We start from the raw sequence: 12235 nt of genomic DNA, 5'->3' as shown, positions 1-12235 counted from the left end.
CAAACCTCACCAATCAGCCACTCAGTAAAGCTCATTTGTTCTCATTGAGACTGAAGGGAGCCAGAAAATGACAAATTCTATTAATTTTCTACTAAGGAAGGTGATCAACATTAGTCGTTGTGCAATTTTGGTTAAAATGTTCCAGCCAGAGAGCATCCTTTATCATTTCATCATTCTAATCAGCTAACTTCTAATCCCTATTTGTTCCTGGGTTTCTCTCCCAAAATAGCCAGGTTGCTCAGAATAGCAAACTGAGACAAGCCCTATCTTTTCTGGCCTGGCTGAAACCAGAAGCCCAAGTCCACTTAGGTGAATATGGTAATTGATTAAGATCTCCATCCACTTAGCTAAGGCTGGAGCCAAAGAAATGCAGCAGGCCAGGTAATGCCCCCTTATAGGTGGAATCAGGTGAGGTCGTCAGACTGAGGCATACCCTAGAAGGGGAGGATCCTGCAGATAATTGCAAACAAGAGGGAGAGAGTGGCAACAGAAACACCACAGCCCAAGGTATCTCAGGGAAACTTCCAGCCTTGCACTTTGTTCCTGGTACTTAGCCACTAACGTGGTAAACTACTGTTCTTAAAAGGGAAATGTGTGACCAATATGGGAGTTTCTTGCCACAAATCTTACTAGAGACTCCTGTATGGACTGCCAATTAGGAAATTCTAATTAGCTCCAAGAGAAAAGCACACCTGGATGTTTTAGAGGTACTCTCTAAACCCCAAAAGTTCTTTAAAAAATATTTTTGAAACCTAAAAATTCTATCACTGATCAGTGAGAATAAAGTCAGATTCTGAAACACTGCCTGATGGGTAAAGCTATCTCTATGTAACTCACTTGATTAAAGAAGATAAAAGGAAATGTAGTTTTTTATTAAGAAAATCTAGGGAGAACTGAAGTACAAAGAAGAATTTAGTACTATTTGGGATTGTCAAATTAATCCCAATTCTAAAAACGACACCATCCTTTACGTCAGCATTACATAAATCAACTCATTAACCAATCAGTTAAAAACTTCAAAATGCTCACTGGAGGTATTTCTGCAGCTTTCTGCCTTAGAACTGATGTTTCCATCTGAAATATCAGAGTCAGAGAAACCTTCTTTTTCTTCCTTTTTCTCTTGTCTCTTATATGGTGATGCCAGAATCAATTCAACTTTACTTATTTTTGTAGAGTTTTCTTTGTCAGGAGAGGAATGGGTTGCCTATTTCTGGGCACGTTCATTGCTTCAGGAGCCTCTTTGAAACCAAGCTCCTGAAAAGCCCCTTCTCAAACTACTGCAACCTCACTTTCATAATTCCTGTCCTCTGGGGGTTTTATAGTTTCAGTGGTCCCTATTTCATGGTCCACATAAAGTTGTGAGGTTCCAGGGATCTCAACCCCACTTTCAAAACCACAGAGATCTATTGGTAAATCAGCCAGCTTTGTCTCTTCCCAACACTTTATCACGTTGCCTGACTTGAGATTTGAAAACATTACTCTTAAGTGTCATTTCCGAGGCCTTTGAGGCTGTCCAGTAAAAAGAGGGCACTTTCCCCAAGAGCCTGGCCTGCTTTGACTGTGAAGGCTCCTTCTCAGGAGTTTCTTCCTTCACTGACACTTGGAGCTGATAAGAAGGACCGTTAGATGTTTCTTTAAGGAGTTTCTCAAAGCCAATCTCAAAAGCACTCCCAGTAATTGATGGAACCTCAGGCTTTTCTACTGTTTCTTTTATTTCCTTAGGATGGAATTCAGAAGCAGCCTGCCTGGGCACCTCAGTACTACCTATTAACTTTGATGAATAAAGAGTCCCTGTATCACTGTCATATTTTGAGCAGGGGGTTTCAATTGTTTCCTTCAGTAGTTTTTCTAAGACAGCACTGAATTCAAGGAGCTCTGATTTAGGTTGAATAATTGTTTCCCTCACAGTTTCTGTCACTTCCTGAGATAACTCTTTGCCATCCTGAGCAACAGTAGAAGCAGAGGAGCTAAGGGTTTGTTCTGATGGAGGCATTTGGGCAGCTAAATAAGATCCAACTTTATGAGTTTTATCAGGAACTACACTGAAGGAATACAAATCCTTTCTGTCTGGAACTATGCTGTCCATTGCAGTCTGTGATGGGATAACTCCCAGAGAATTTGAGGGGCTACCTTCTACCTGCACGCCTTCAGGAAATTCTGCTTTTACTCCTCCAGAAACTACTTCCCTCCCAACTGGATAAGTCAACAAAGCTTCTCTAAGTAGCTTTTGTAATACAGACTTTACAAGGTTTGGGTAGAAGAAGAACTTTTTCTACAGTCTCAGAAATTCCCTTTGAGAAGGTAGTGCCTTATTCTGAGGAACAAGATGAGCATGCTTAGAAGAAGGCACACCTTGGGGAGTGTTGGCCACATCCCCAAAAGAACCCTTTCTGTGGTGATAGGAAGGTTGATCCAATGGGTAAGAACCTTCTGCAGCCATCTGAAACAAGTTCTCCGTGTTTAGCTGGCACTCACCGCTTTGAGCTTTCTGGGAGAGAGCTGAATTTCCCAAAGTTCCTGCCTCTGGAAAAGAAGCTAGTATCTCTCTCTGATAGGCTGATGTGTTCTGACTCCATTCTATCCCTTTTTCATAAACTCTACTCTCTTCAGACTCAGAGTCGAGCCTAGTGGTTGCCGGTTCACATTTGGTTTGCGAGGCGGAGGGTGGAGGTCCAGTGGCTTCCTTCAGGAGTCTGTCTAGACTAGCAGTCAAAGTGTTCGAATTGACCTTTGGAGGAGCTACTGTTTTGTCTATATGCTCATTAATGATCTCCTTAGGTCTTTTGGCTTCTTCCTCGGTATCAGCAAAGTCTGTCTTTCGAGGCCATGTCCTATTTTCAGAAATACCTGGTTCAAGCGCTTGTTTTTTATGAACTTTTCCACCACAGGGCTGGATGACTGGTGATGAGGCTTCTGAAAGCAGCTTCTGTAAGCTGTCATTAAACGCGTCTCTGTAGTCTTTAGAGAAAACACTTGTCTTCACGAGGGATTCTTGAATCTCTTGAATCTCTCGGTCAGAGTAATCCTTTTCTTCCTTGAACACTGGAGTAACAAACCCTTCTGTATTTTTTCCCATGTTTTCCTTTGATGACTCATATCCTGGCAACTGATGAGTGGACTTTCTGGGTGGTCTCAATGGAAATGTGGTTTCATTTGGTAACACCTGGAGTGTGCCCTTTGAATTTAATTTCTCTATTTCCTCTCTTTCCGGAACTTTTTTCTGGCTTAGAAGCGTCTCTCTTTCATGGGTATTTTTTCCTGATGATTTAATGTCACTGAATTCTTCGCGTTTCTGGCTATTAAAAGGCACAGAATTTTTTTGGCTTGTGGTAGTATTCTTCTCAATATTATCTTGACTGTTTGGATTGGCTCCTAAGTCCCAAAACTTTCTCAAATTCTCAAATTGAGAGTGATTATAGACCTGTTCTGTATTGGGTTCATCCATTCTTTCTTTTAGGGATATAACTTTAAAGTTGGGATTCCATTCACCAATCAGAGATCTGTCTTTCTCCAAAGAGGTATGTATTTCACTCCCAACATTTGAAGGAAGTTGCAGTGGGGGAAAAGTAATGTCCTTTTCACAATGCAAACTGTCTGTCACTGGTAATCTTCTTATAGGCTCAGTTGTCTTACTCTGAAACAGAGACACTTTACCTGGTTGGCCAGCTGAAGGATCATTTTTGGATGGACCTGATATTTGGGGCCTGGTCTCTTTAGTTTTATTTGAGGAATAAAAATGGCAGAGATGGGCTGCTTGACCATCCTTATCTAGGACCACTTGTTTGGCAGTGACTTGATGATTATATTTACTACAGCCTGTAGATAAACTCTCCATGGACTTCACAGGCTGATATGCTTTAGCAGAAAGTCGTTCCTGACAAAATGAAGATGTCGGTTCTTTATGAGTTAAGTTAGCAGTAGCTTTCTCACCTTCCCAGAAGGATATTCTGTCACTCACTCTTTTGTATTTCTCTCTTTGCACTTGGTTTTGGGGAACCCCACCTGCTTCTTGTGGTTGGACCTTAGGCTCCTTCCAAGGAGACTTATTGTTGGTAGCCTCAGGGGGTGACTCAACAGTCTCTGATTCTGAAGAAGCTTTTAGGATGTAACTATCTCTTCCTTTGCTCTCTCTCTCTGCCTTCACGTTGTCTTTCAAACTCCATTGTTCGATAACTGTTGAAGAGTCAAAATTCACTTCTGACTTTCTTCTCTTTTTTTCATAAACACAAAGCTTGGGCTCTTCTTCACCTAAACTGTCAACATCCTTAGTGTTGCATGGAACTTGATCTTCTGCATGAGATCCTTTGGAAACACTGTAGGAGTAGCTATTGGTTGGAGGAAGTACCCCAATTCCTTCTCCTACGTTTTTTGAACCTTGGCTATAGTCCACAGTTTTACTCTCTTGATTTGGACTGGAGATTGCAAATGGTTGCAGTATGCCTGGACTTTCCTTGCCTTGTGGGGACAAATTAATAGATTTGGGTTTGATATTCACATTTTCGCCATTTCCAAAAGGCATATTTTCCTCTACCTGGAATGTTGAATCAGATCCCACAGGTGTCAATTCAACTTTGGTGGATAACAGAGCCTTTGAGTCATTTTCTTTTTGACTGGTATCACCTGTCACCAAGGCAACAGCAATCCGTGACTTTGAGTCTGTTTTTTCTTTGGGCTCTATTTCTTGGGAATATTCGAGAGATGATTTCTTGTCATCTGAATGAGAACTTCGGTTAAACCAGTCTAGGACTTTAGATATGGAATCATCGGTTGTCTTCCTTATCTCAGTGGCATGTGGACCAGAGCATGAGGACGTCTCAGCTTTTAGGGACTTGAGAAGAGGGGGCTTACCTTGCTGATGGTCTCTAGAACTGAGATCTGGCAGCTGAGATGACTCAGGCTCAACGTGAGACAGTTCATCTGCAACATAGAAATGCTTTTCTAAATAAGAAAAGAGAATGCTTAAAGAATTATTATTCAATCACTCACATTATCTTTTAAAAAGGTACTTTGTGTTTACATTTTCTACACCATTAGCTGTTTATATCAGCATTTATCTGGAGTTATAATGTAAACCATCCTAAATAAGATATTCTACCAAAGATGCCCTGTAACAGTAAAGGAAGGTAAACATAGGCCCCTGGAAGTATGGGATGTAAGCCGAATTGGGGAATTTCTTTCAAGTGTCTGTTTTATTCTAAAAACTCAAGTAGATTTTGTATTCTGACCCATGTTACATTTTAAACATTAATTTTTCTCAAAGCTTTGCATAAAATAGACACTCCAGGAAGATACATCATGTTGATTTTATGACGCCACCTATCTACTGGCCCACTCATAAACCCTAGAGAGGGCTTATACTCAAGTTCGAGAAACACAGACTTAGGAGATTTCAGAAGTTAGAAAAACAACGTTCAAGGAAGATTAAACAAGGAGCTCCCTCCAAAACATCAGAATGGCACAAGAAGGATATTAGCATCCAAGGGCCTTACTCCTGGTTTACTGAACCAGAATCTCTGAAGATGGGGCCTAGGAATCTTTCCTACCAGCTATCCCAGTAGTTGTTTTGCATACTTCAGTTTGAGGACCATGGTCTCAAGAGGCTCCCCCATGATCCCCTATTTCCCTTCTACAATCTGTAAGCTGGAGATAGTCTCTGTGAGACAAAGTAAAATGAGGACTGATGGAGAATGGGATTTCTACCTGTTCCCTGATGTTTGCCAACCAACGGCTAGGAGGCTAGGGAAGGACACTTAAATTCTTTCTAGTCTACCAAGAAAGTAGGGAGAAATTATACTCCAATAAAGATGTTAAAAAAAAAAAAAGAAAAAAGAAAAAGTAGGGAGAGACCCTTCTGAGCCTTATTCACAGGGCACATGGCACATGTGGATGAGGGAACTCAGGCATTCTTTCCCTTTAGTTAAGACTAAAGGTGTTTCAGCATTTCTTGCTCTTCCTTATAAATGCTAAGCTACACAATACATGTTCTTGAAAATTACGTGAGCTGAATTTTTATGACATTAGCTACATCTGAAATGCACCAGAGGAGATGTCAGTTAATAAAATTATCTCTTTGATTTTAATCATCAACTCTGGCTAAATGCTAAAACAACAAAGGCTTATACAATAATTGGCACATAGTGGATATTGGTTTCCTTTCATAACTACACATTATACTATTAAATATATGTCAGTAATGATAAAGTTCCTTTGAGAAATCTTTAAGAATTCTTTGTTAGTCTGTTTAACAGAAGACTAATAATGAAAAGAATGCTTGTACTACACTGCTGGTGAAAAAAAAAGCAGTCTGGACAGTATAAACATAATTTAAATTATATCCATGCCTGAAAATTATTGGAAGGTCCTACAATTAAACATTAGTGATAGTTAGTGCTGGGTGATATCACAGATGATAATTGTTTTATTCTGTATGCATTTCTTCTTTTCAAATGTTTTTACACTTTTCAAATGAAAGTATATTACTTAAAAATAAGAAGAGTTTAAAAATTTGATGCCAGATAATGTTTTGTTTCCTTTGAGGAATTCTTTTGTTTTCTTCCAGTATAATATAATGAGTGTGATAATGACTGTCCTAAAGCTCAGAGCTCAAGTCAAACCCTTATAATTCACACAATTAGAGTTTACCATTCTTTTTTGGTCCTGATTTTCTTCTTATGCTCCATTATTTACTTGTATATATTTCTGTGGTAAGCAGGGGGGAAAGCAGGGCATTAATGAGTAAGCAGAACTTTGCATATAAGCTCTGAGACCAGAAGGCCTGTCAACCAAAATGGGTTTAGCTGATGACGGCTTCTCCCCAGACTTCACGGTGAGCTGAGATTGAGATTTAAAAATCAGAAAGCAAAAATAAATAGTTAATACAAAATTATAAAGGTAGTCTGTGGGAAAGCAGGTGCACTTTGAAAATCAGGAAAGGTTTACCATTTTTCTTCTATGGATTATAACAAAGGAAAATATTACCAAAGAAATTTTTTTCATCTTTTGGATAAACATTTAAGTAAGCATCACCCAATTATTTGCTAGTGTTTATTCAAACTTTAGTAGTTTCCTTAAAATGAGTTCCTTTATATCTTGAAGAAGCTAATTTTTAATTTTTTTAAAAAAAATATTCTCTTCTGTTCAAATGATTTAAAATACCCAGGGAGAGGGGTGATGGAAATGCTTTGTCCTTTAAGAAGTGGATTGATTTGAATAAGTATGAAAGTGAACGGCTGAGCAAAAGTGACTCAGGGTCAACTTAATATCGACTAATAAGGGAGGAGGAGAATAAATGAGTTAGAAACTTGACTGTTGCTACTGTAAATTTTCCTGACTGTAAAAATTATCATAGAGTTAGATTACGACTTAGTGAAGATGGGAGAGAGTACACAAAATGATTTTTCCAATTGCTTCTGTTTTAAAACATAAGAATTGTGAAGTAATCATATAGGCATAGGAAAGCAGTTTGAGGCATCCCCTGAGAGTTCTAAGATCTTCAAGAGAGGACTAGTCAGCTAGTTAGCAGGAAAAAGCAGTACTCTCATTGCCTCTCAGCTCACACCAGCTGACGGAGAAAGTTCCTTCAGAGCATTTAAAGTCTAAGAACAAATGGATGGAGGCCCTGGGCAGGCCAAAGTATGAGGCTTTTTCATAGTAAGAATTTAAAGTCTAGTTTCCCATCCTTTGAGGCTAAGAAGGTGACGGTTCTCCTGAAATTAAAAGAGAAACCCAAGTTTGGTTAAATGGTAATTGATAAATTTGCATTAGGTGAGTAATAATATATTTACTCTGTACAAAGGTATTAGCATATGTTTATTTCTCACTCTGTATATACACCTTGATTTAACTCAAAGTGCTATAATTTGTTTAGTTAAATTATTGATATGATTTCTTTTTTTTCTTGGATTAAGCATAATGTGCCGGAAAGTGTGCTATCCTGGTTCTTTTAGTTATTGGTGATTGAGGAAAACATGCAAACCCATTAAGAGGCATAAACATTCCCCAGTGGCATCCGCTTGAATTTTAGCGGGAATACCTAGAAAGCAAAATGGGTTTCTACCAGGCTGGCTGGCTGGCCTGGCCATTCCAAGCCCACTGGCTCAGTTTTTAGAGCCTGGTAGTGACGAATCTCTTACCAGCAGGGCTTCTGGACAATTTTGATTCAAGCCTTGACAATTCTGATGAGTTAGCTTTGTGTTCATGGATGGTGTGTGAATTCTCAGTGGACTGTGCTCTTGTAGTTAAAACTTCTTTGGGAGAATGGTGCTCATTAACTGGAAAGGAACCAGAAGTCGTTGGCTGATGCGTTTCATTTTTTGATGTACTTGGGCTTGAGGCTGATGGCTGAAAAAGCGAAGGCTTTCTGTATTGGGAAGGCTTAGGATCATTGCAAAACTCATCTATGTCCCCTGCATCTTCTGTTCCATTCTTCAACCTGTCGGATTCTAAAACACTAAATTCTCCTACCTCCCGGCCATGGACTAGCCCCAGACTCTGTGGGAGTTCATCCTTCACTGCAGAGAATCTCACGTGCTTTAATGGCTCCAGTGAGTTTGAGGAGGAGTCATCTTCTAAAGAATGCTCCTTCTCAGAAATTCTCTCATGGATGGTTAGGCCAGGTGACACAATTTTGCTTTTGGGTTCAACGTTCTGAGGAAAACGAACAGTTTCTGAGTCTGTGCTACTGGAACTGGAATTGCGTTTCAGGATCCCTCTTGGAGCCCCTCTTGTGTTCAGGGAGTCTGTCCTTTGTCTAGGAAAAGACTGGTTATCATCTTGCTTTAAGTCATGCGATTTATAGATCATTTTCCTGGCTGTGGGGATTGGAGCCTTGATTTGGGACCCATTCTCAGGGCCTGGAAAAGTCTGCTTTGTTTTCTCTAACTTTTGGCTTGAAATATCCAGGATAGATGACTCTTCTTTGGACTCTGACAATTCACCTGAAAAGTAAAACATATTAGATGATATACCAAATGCAGAATAACTCTGTAATTTAAAACACCTATCATAAACTTAATCTACATTTAGCAAAAACACTAAGTATTAAAGACAATGAAGCATAAATACAGACCTAATTAAAAAGGCTTAAAAAATTCATGCATGAATGTCATTAAATTTAAGATTGCTGTGCTTTACATACATACATAGTTTGTGGTATTTTATACTCAATAAAAATTTTTTTTAAAAAAGAAACTTTAAAAATTCCTCAAGGAGGGTAAAGAAAAAACACAGAAGTCACTTTAAAAAATTCACGTATGGAAACCAGAAAAGGGAGCTCAATTTTTTAAAATCTCAATACCTAAAACAAAAATTAATTTTGTTAAAAAGTTAAAAAAAACAGGTAATATTCCAGTGACTTCTTTTCTGTAAAGTATTTTATGCTATCTAAAGTGTATCCAATGGAGAGGAAAAATACACTAATATTAGAACAGGCTAATTGAAACTCCTAACTCTACTGTTTGTTAATTTTCTACCCCTTGTCCAATCTTTGATGCTTGTGGAATCTTCTTACAGTTGCTTTTGAAGAGATTAAATTGTCTAATGTTTCTTCTTAATGGTGAGAATGGTAAAATTCCATAAGAGGCAGGCTTCAATCAGTTAAGCAACAAATCTGATCAAATGCTCCTGGAAGACTGGGCTGATAATTACAGATTAGAGGATTGTAACATTGTCAAGTGGTCTTTTTATCTTGAGGCAAACTCTCCATTTTAAACAGAGAACTGTGTCTGTACCTGGTAGACATCCAATAAAGACTGTTAAATGAATGACTGAATGCCTCTGGTCAAAAAATTTCCCAGGTCACTGTGGGGGGACCCAAGACATGGAGGTCACACAAGTGTCAGCTCCGAGACTGGAATGCATGAACTTCCGGTTTCTAAAATTTCTGCTTCCTTCCCTCAGGCAGGAAACCAGTGGGCAAAGTAGAAGAAAACCATCAGGACTTTTCACTTTCTCTTGAAAGCTATTTTGGTTAAAGGAACTCTGAGAATTTCCCTTAGTCCATAGATAACAAAGATAAAAATATCTACCCCATAAAAATAATATTTACCCTCTTTTGAAGTCTGAAAGAAACCAGCCCTTCCATTTTTTGACTGCTCATTTTTGATTTGTTGAGATAAGTGATCTTCTGGCAGCATGGAGCTATTAAATGGATTCTTCCTTTGCTGGGGAAAAATATTGTTTATTAAACTCATTTTAAATGTCACAGCAGCAACTCAGTGTCAGCAAATGCTTATTATCTCCAATAGTTGGTAGTTTTATCCAGTAAATTCTATCTGGCATGTTTGAAAAATGATGGTCTTAATTAATCTGGTTAGCAAAGAATTACCATATATATGCCATACCAAAAACAAACAAACAAACAAAAAAAAAACACAGGACAAAATTGTATAAAGTATACTCAATTCCAGAGTCCTCCAAAGTTAAACCGGAACCAGGCATTCAAATCTAAATCTCACAGAAGTGAAATTTTTACAGATGTGAGAAAACATGGGCCTGAACATATCAAAGAGGTGGTCAACGTCGGGGTAAACCTGAGACTCTAATTAGGGCAGATTCCCATCCGTGCTCTTCCTACTGTATGAGACTCACTGTGATATATTAAAGCTGTACTAAATATAATTGTAACCGACCTTTCCTATAAGGATTTAAAAGACAAGGTATCTTGAAGTGGTTCATAGTCACTATCATGATCATCAATTCTAATGACAGAAAAGCGTATCAGTAAATAGAATTTTTTTCAATTGAAGTATAGTTGATTTACAATGTTGTGTTAGTTTCAGGTGTAGAGCAGCGTGATTCAGTTATACATACCTACATATACATATATATTTTATTCAGATTCTTTTCTCCTTTAGGTTATTGCAAAATATTGAGTATAGTTCCTTGTGCTATACAGTAGGTCCTTGTTGGCTATCTATTTTATATATACTAGTGTGAATATGTTAATCCCTAACTCCTAATTTATCCCTCCCCCCCAGTATTTTTTTTATTAATGTAAGACTGAATATCAATATTTGCTATCTGTTGTTTCATAAATCGACAATTCCCTCCCCCAAGCAGACCTCTAACAGAGATTCAGGAAGCCAGGAATAGGAATAAGTTGGTTCCATGATATGGAACCAACAAGCCACATTCTTATGCTTCAAAGAAGCAGCCCCCAACAGCATTAGACTTTTCATTCTTTAGGACAAAAAATCTAGGTCTTCAGCAATGCAGTAACATGATATTCATAAAATTTTCCACCACAAGAGTGATTTCTTATATTAAACAGTAAAAATTATCCATGTTTGGTAGGAAAAAAGTACTACGAAATTCTCTTCATTTCACGGTGCTTTGAAAAAATGAGAAAAATGGAACTCCTTCCCCGAATGAGATTTTCAGTCTGAGCTCAATCTACCTTGGCTGGAGATACAGCTGACTTCCTTGTGCTTTCCTGGGATGTATCAATCATGGTGGAAGCTGGATTTACCACGCTGGAGCTGCAAAAGAAACAATTCAGCCAATAAAAACTTACCCTTTGAGGAAGCGTAAATCACGCCTCTGAAGTCAGAAGCTATTAAGGCAGGATAGGAGAGGAAGTTTGTAAAATCAAACTGCCAGGAAGGTAGAGGGAGTTGGAGCCTAGAGATGATTAAGCAACGAAGCAAAGGCAATGGGAGGACAGAAATGAAAACAGGCATGAGACAAGACGAAAAGCATCCATCAGAAGAAGTCTTGAAGTTTTTATCACGGTACCAGGCACACAGGAGGTTCACAGTTTAAATCTGTACAAATAAACTCACCTCAAAGTCAGGACCTAACATCAGATGCAGACTAGAACAGTGAGCGGTTGTTCTCAAGAAGGGAACATCCCTGCTGAAATAAGGCCCCAGAGCATTTTAGAGATTCCGTAGGCCAGGACCAGAAGGGCACTGCTTACTCTAACTCGGGTAGAAAATAGCTAAAGAAAAGACGCAGGTGAGACAAGTGATTGGGCAGTAGAACAGAAGAAACAGCAGATCTAAGAGATGCTGTGCCGGGAGGATGGTGGATTGGGGCAACTTACTGGGAACTTTCAACCCAACTCTACAGGCTGGCCAGGTGAGTTCTCGTTCGAATACAAGAGGAGTATAGACAAGCAGAGCATCCAGAAGATGGTGGGAGGTCAGAAGCCTGGAGCTGGCTTAGAAGGGAGAGGAGAATTCTCTAGACCATGATTCCCTACCGGAGGGACAGGGCAGCCCTAGGGTGAGAGCGC

At 39.0% G+C, this 12235-nt stretch overlaps 1 protein-coding gene across 1 annotated transcript in view; it reads right to left on the bottom strand.

Moving 5' to 3' along the window:
- The window catches only part of SYTL2 (synaptotagmin like 2), a 100233-nt gene that overhangs the window by 23859 nt on the left and 64139 nt on the right, over positions 1-12235 (bottom strand). The window contains 9 exon segments of the mRNA XM_082845623.1: positions 1030-1185; positions 1188-1269; positions 1273-1423; positions 1425-2246; positions 2248-2287; positions 2290-4917; positions 8133-8936; positions 10046-10160; positions 11396-11477. Coding sequence (XP_082701749.1) covers positions 1030-1185; positions 1188-1269; positions 1273-1423; positions 1425-2246; positions 2248-2287; positions 2290-4917; positions 8133-8936; positions 10046-10160; positions 11396-11477 — 4880 coding nt within the window.

Source organism: Leucopleurus acutus (assembly GCF_964270905.1).
Source record: "Leucopleurus acutus genome assembly, chromosome: 8".
Classification (NCBI taxonomy): Eukaryota; Metazoa; Chordata; class Mammalia; order Artiodactyla; family Delphinidae; genus Leucopleurus; species Leucopleurus acutus.
This window is presented reverse-complemented; position numbering and strand designations above follow the sequence as displayed.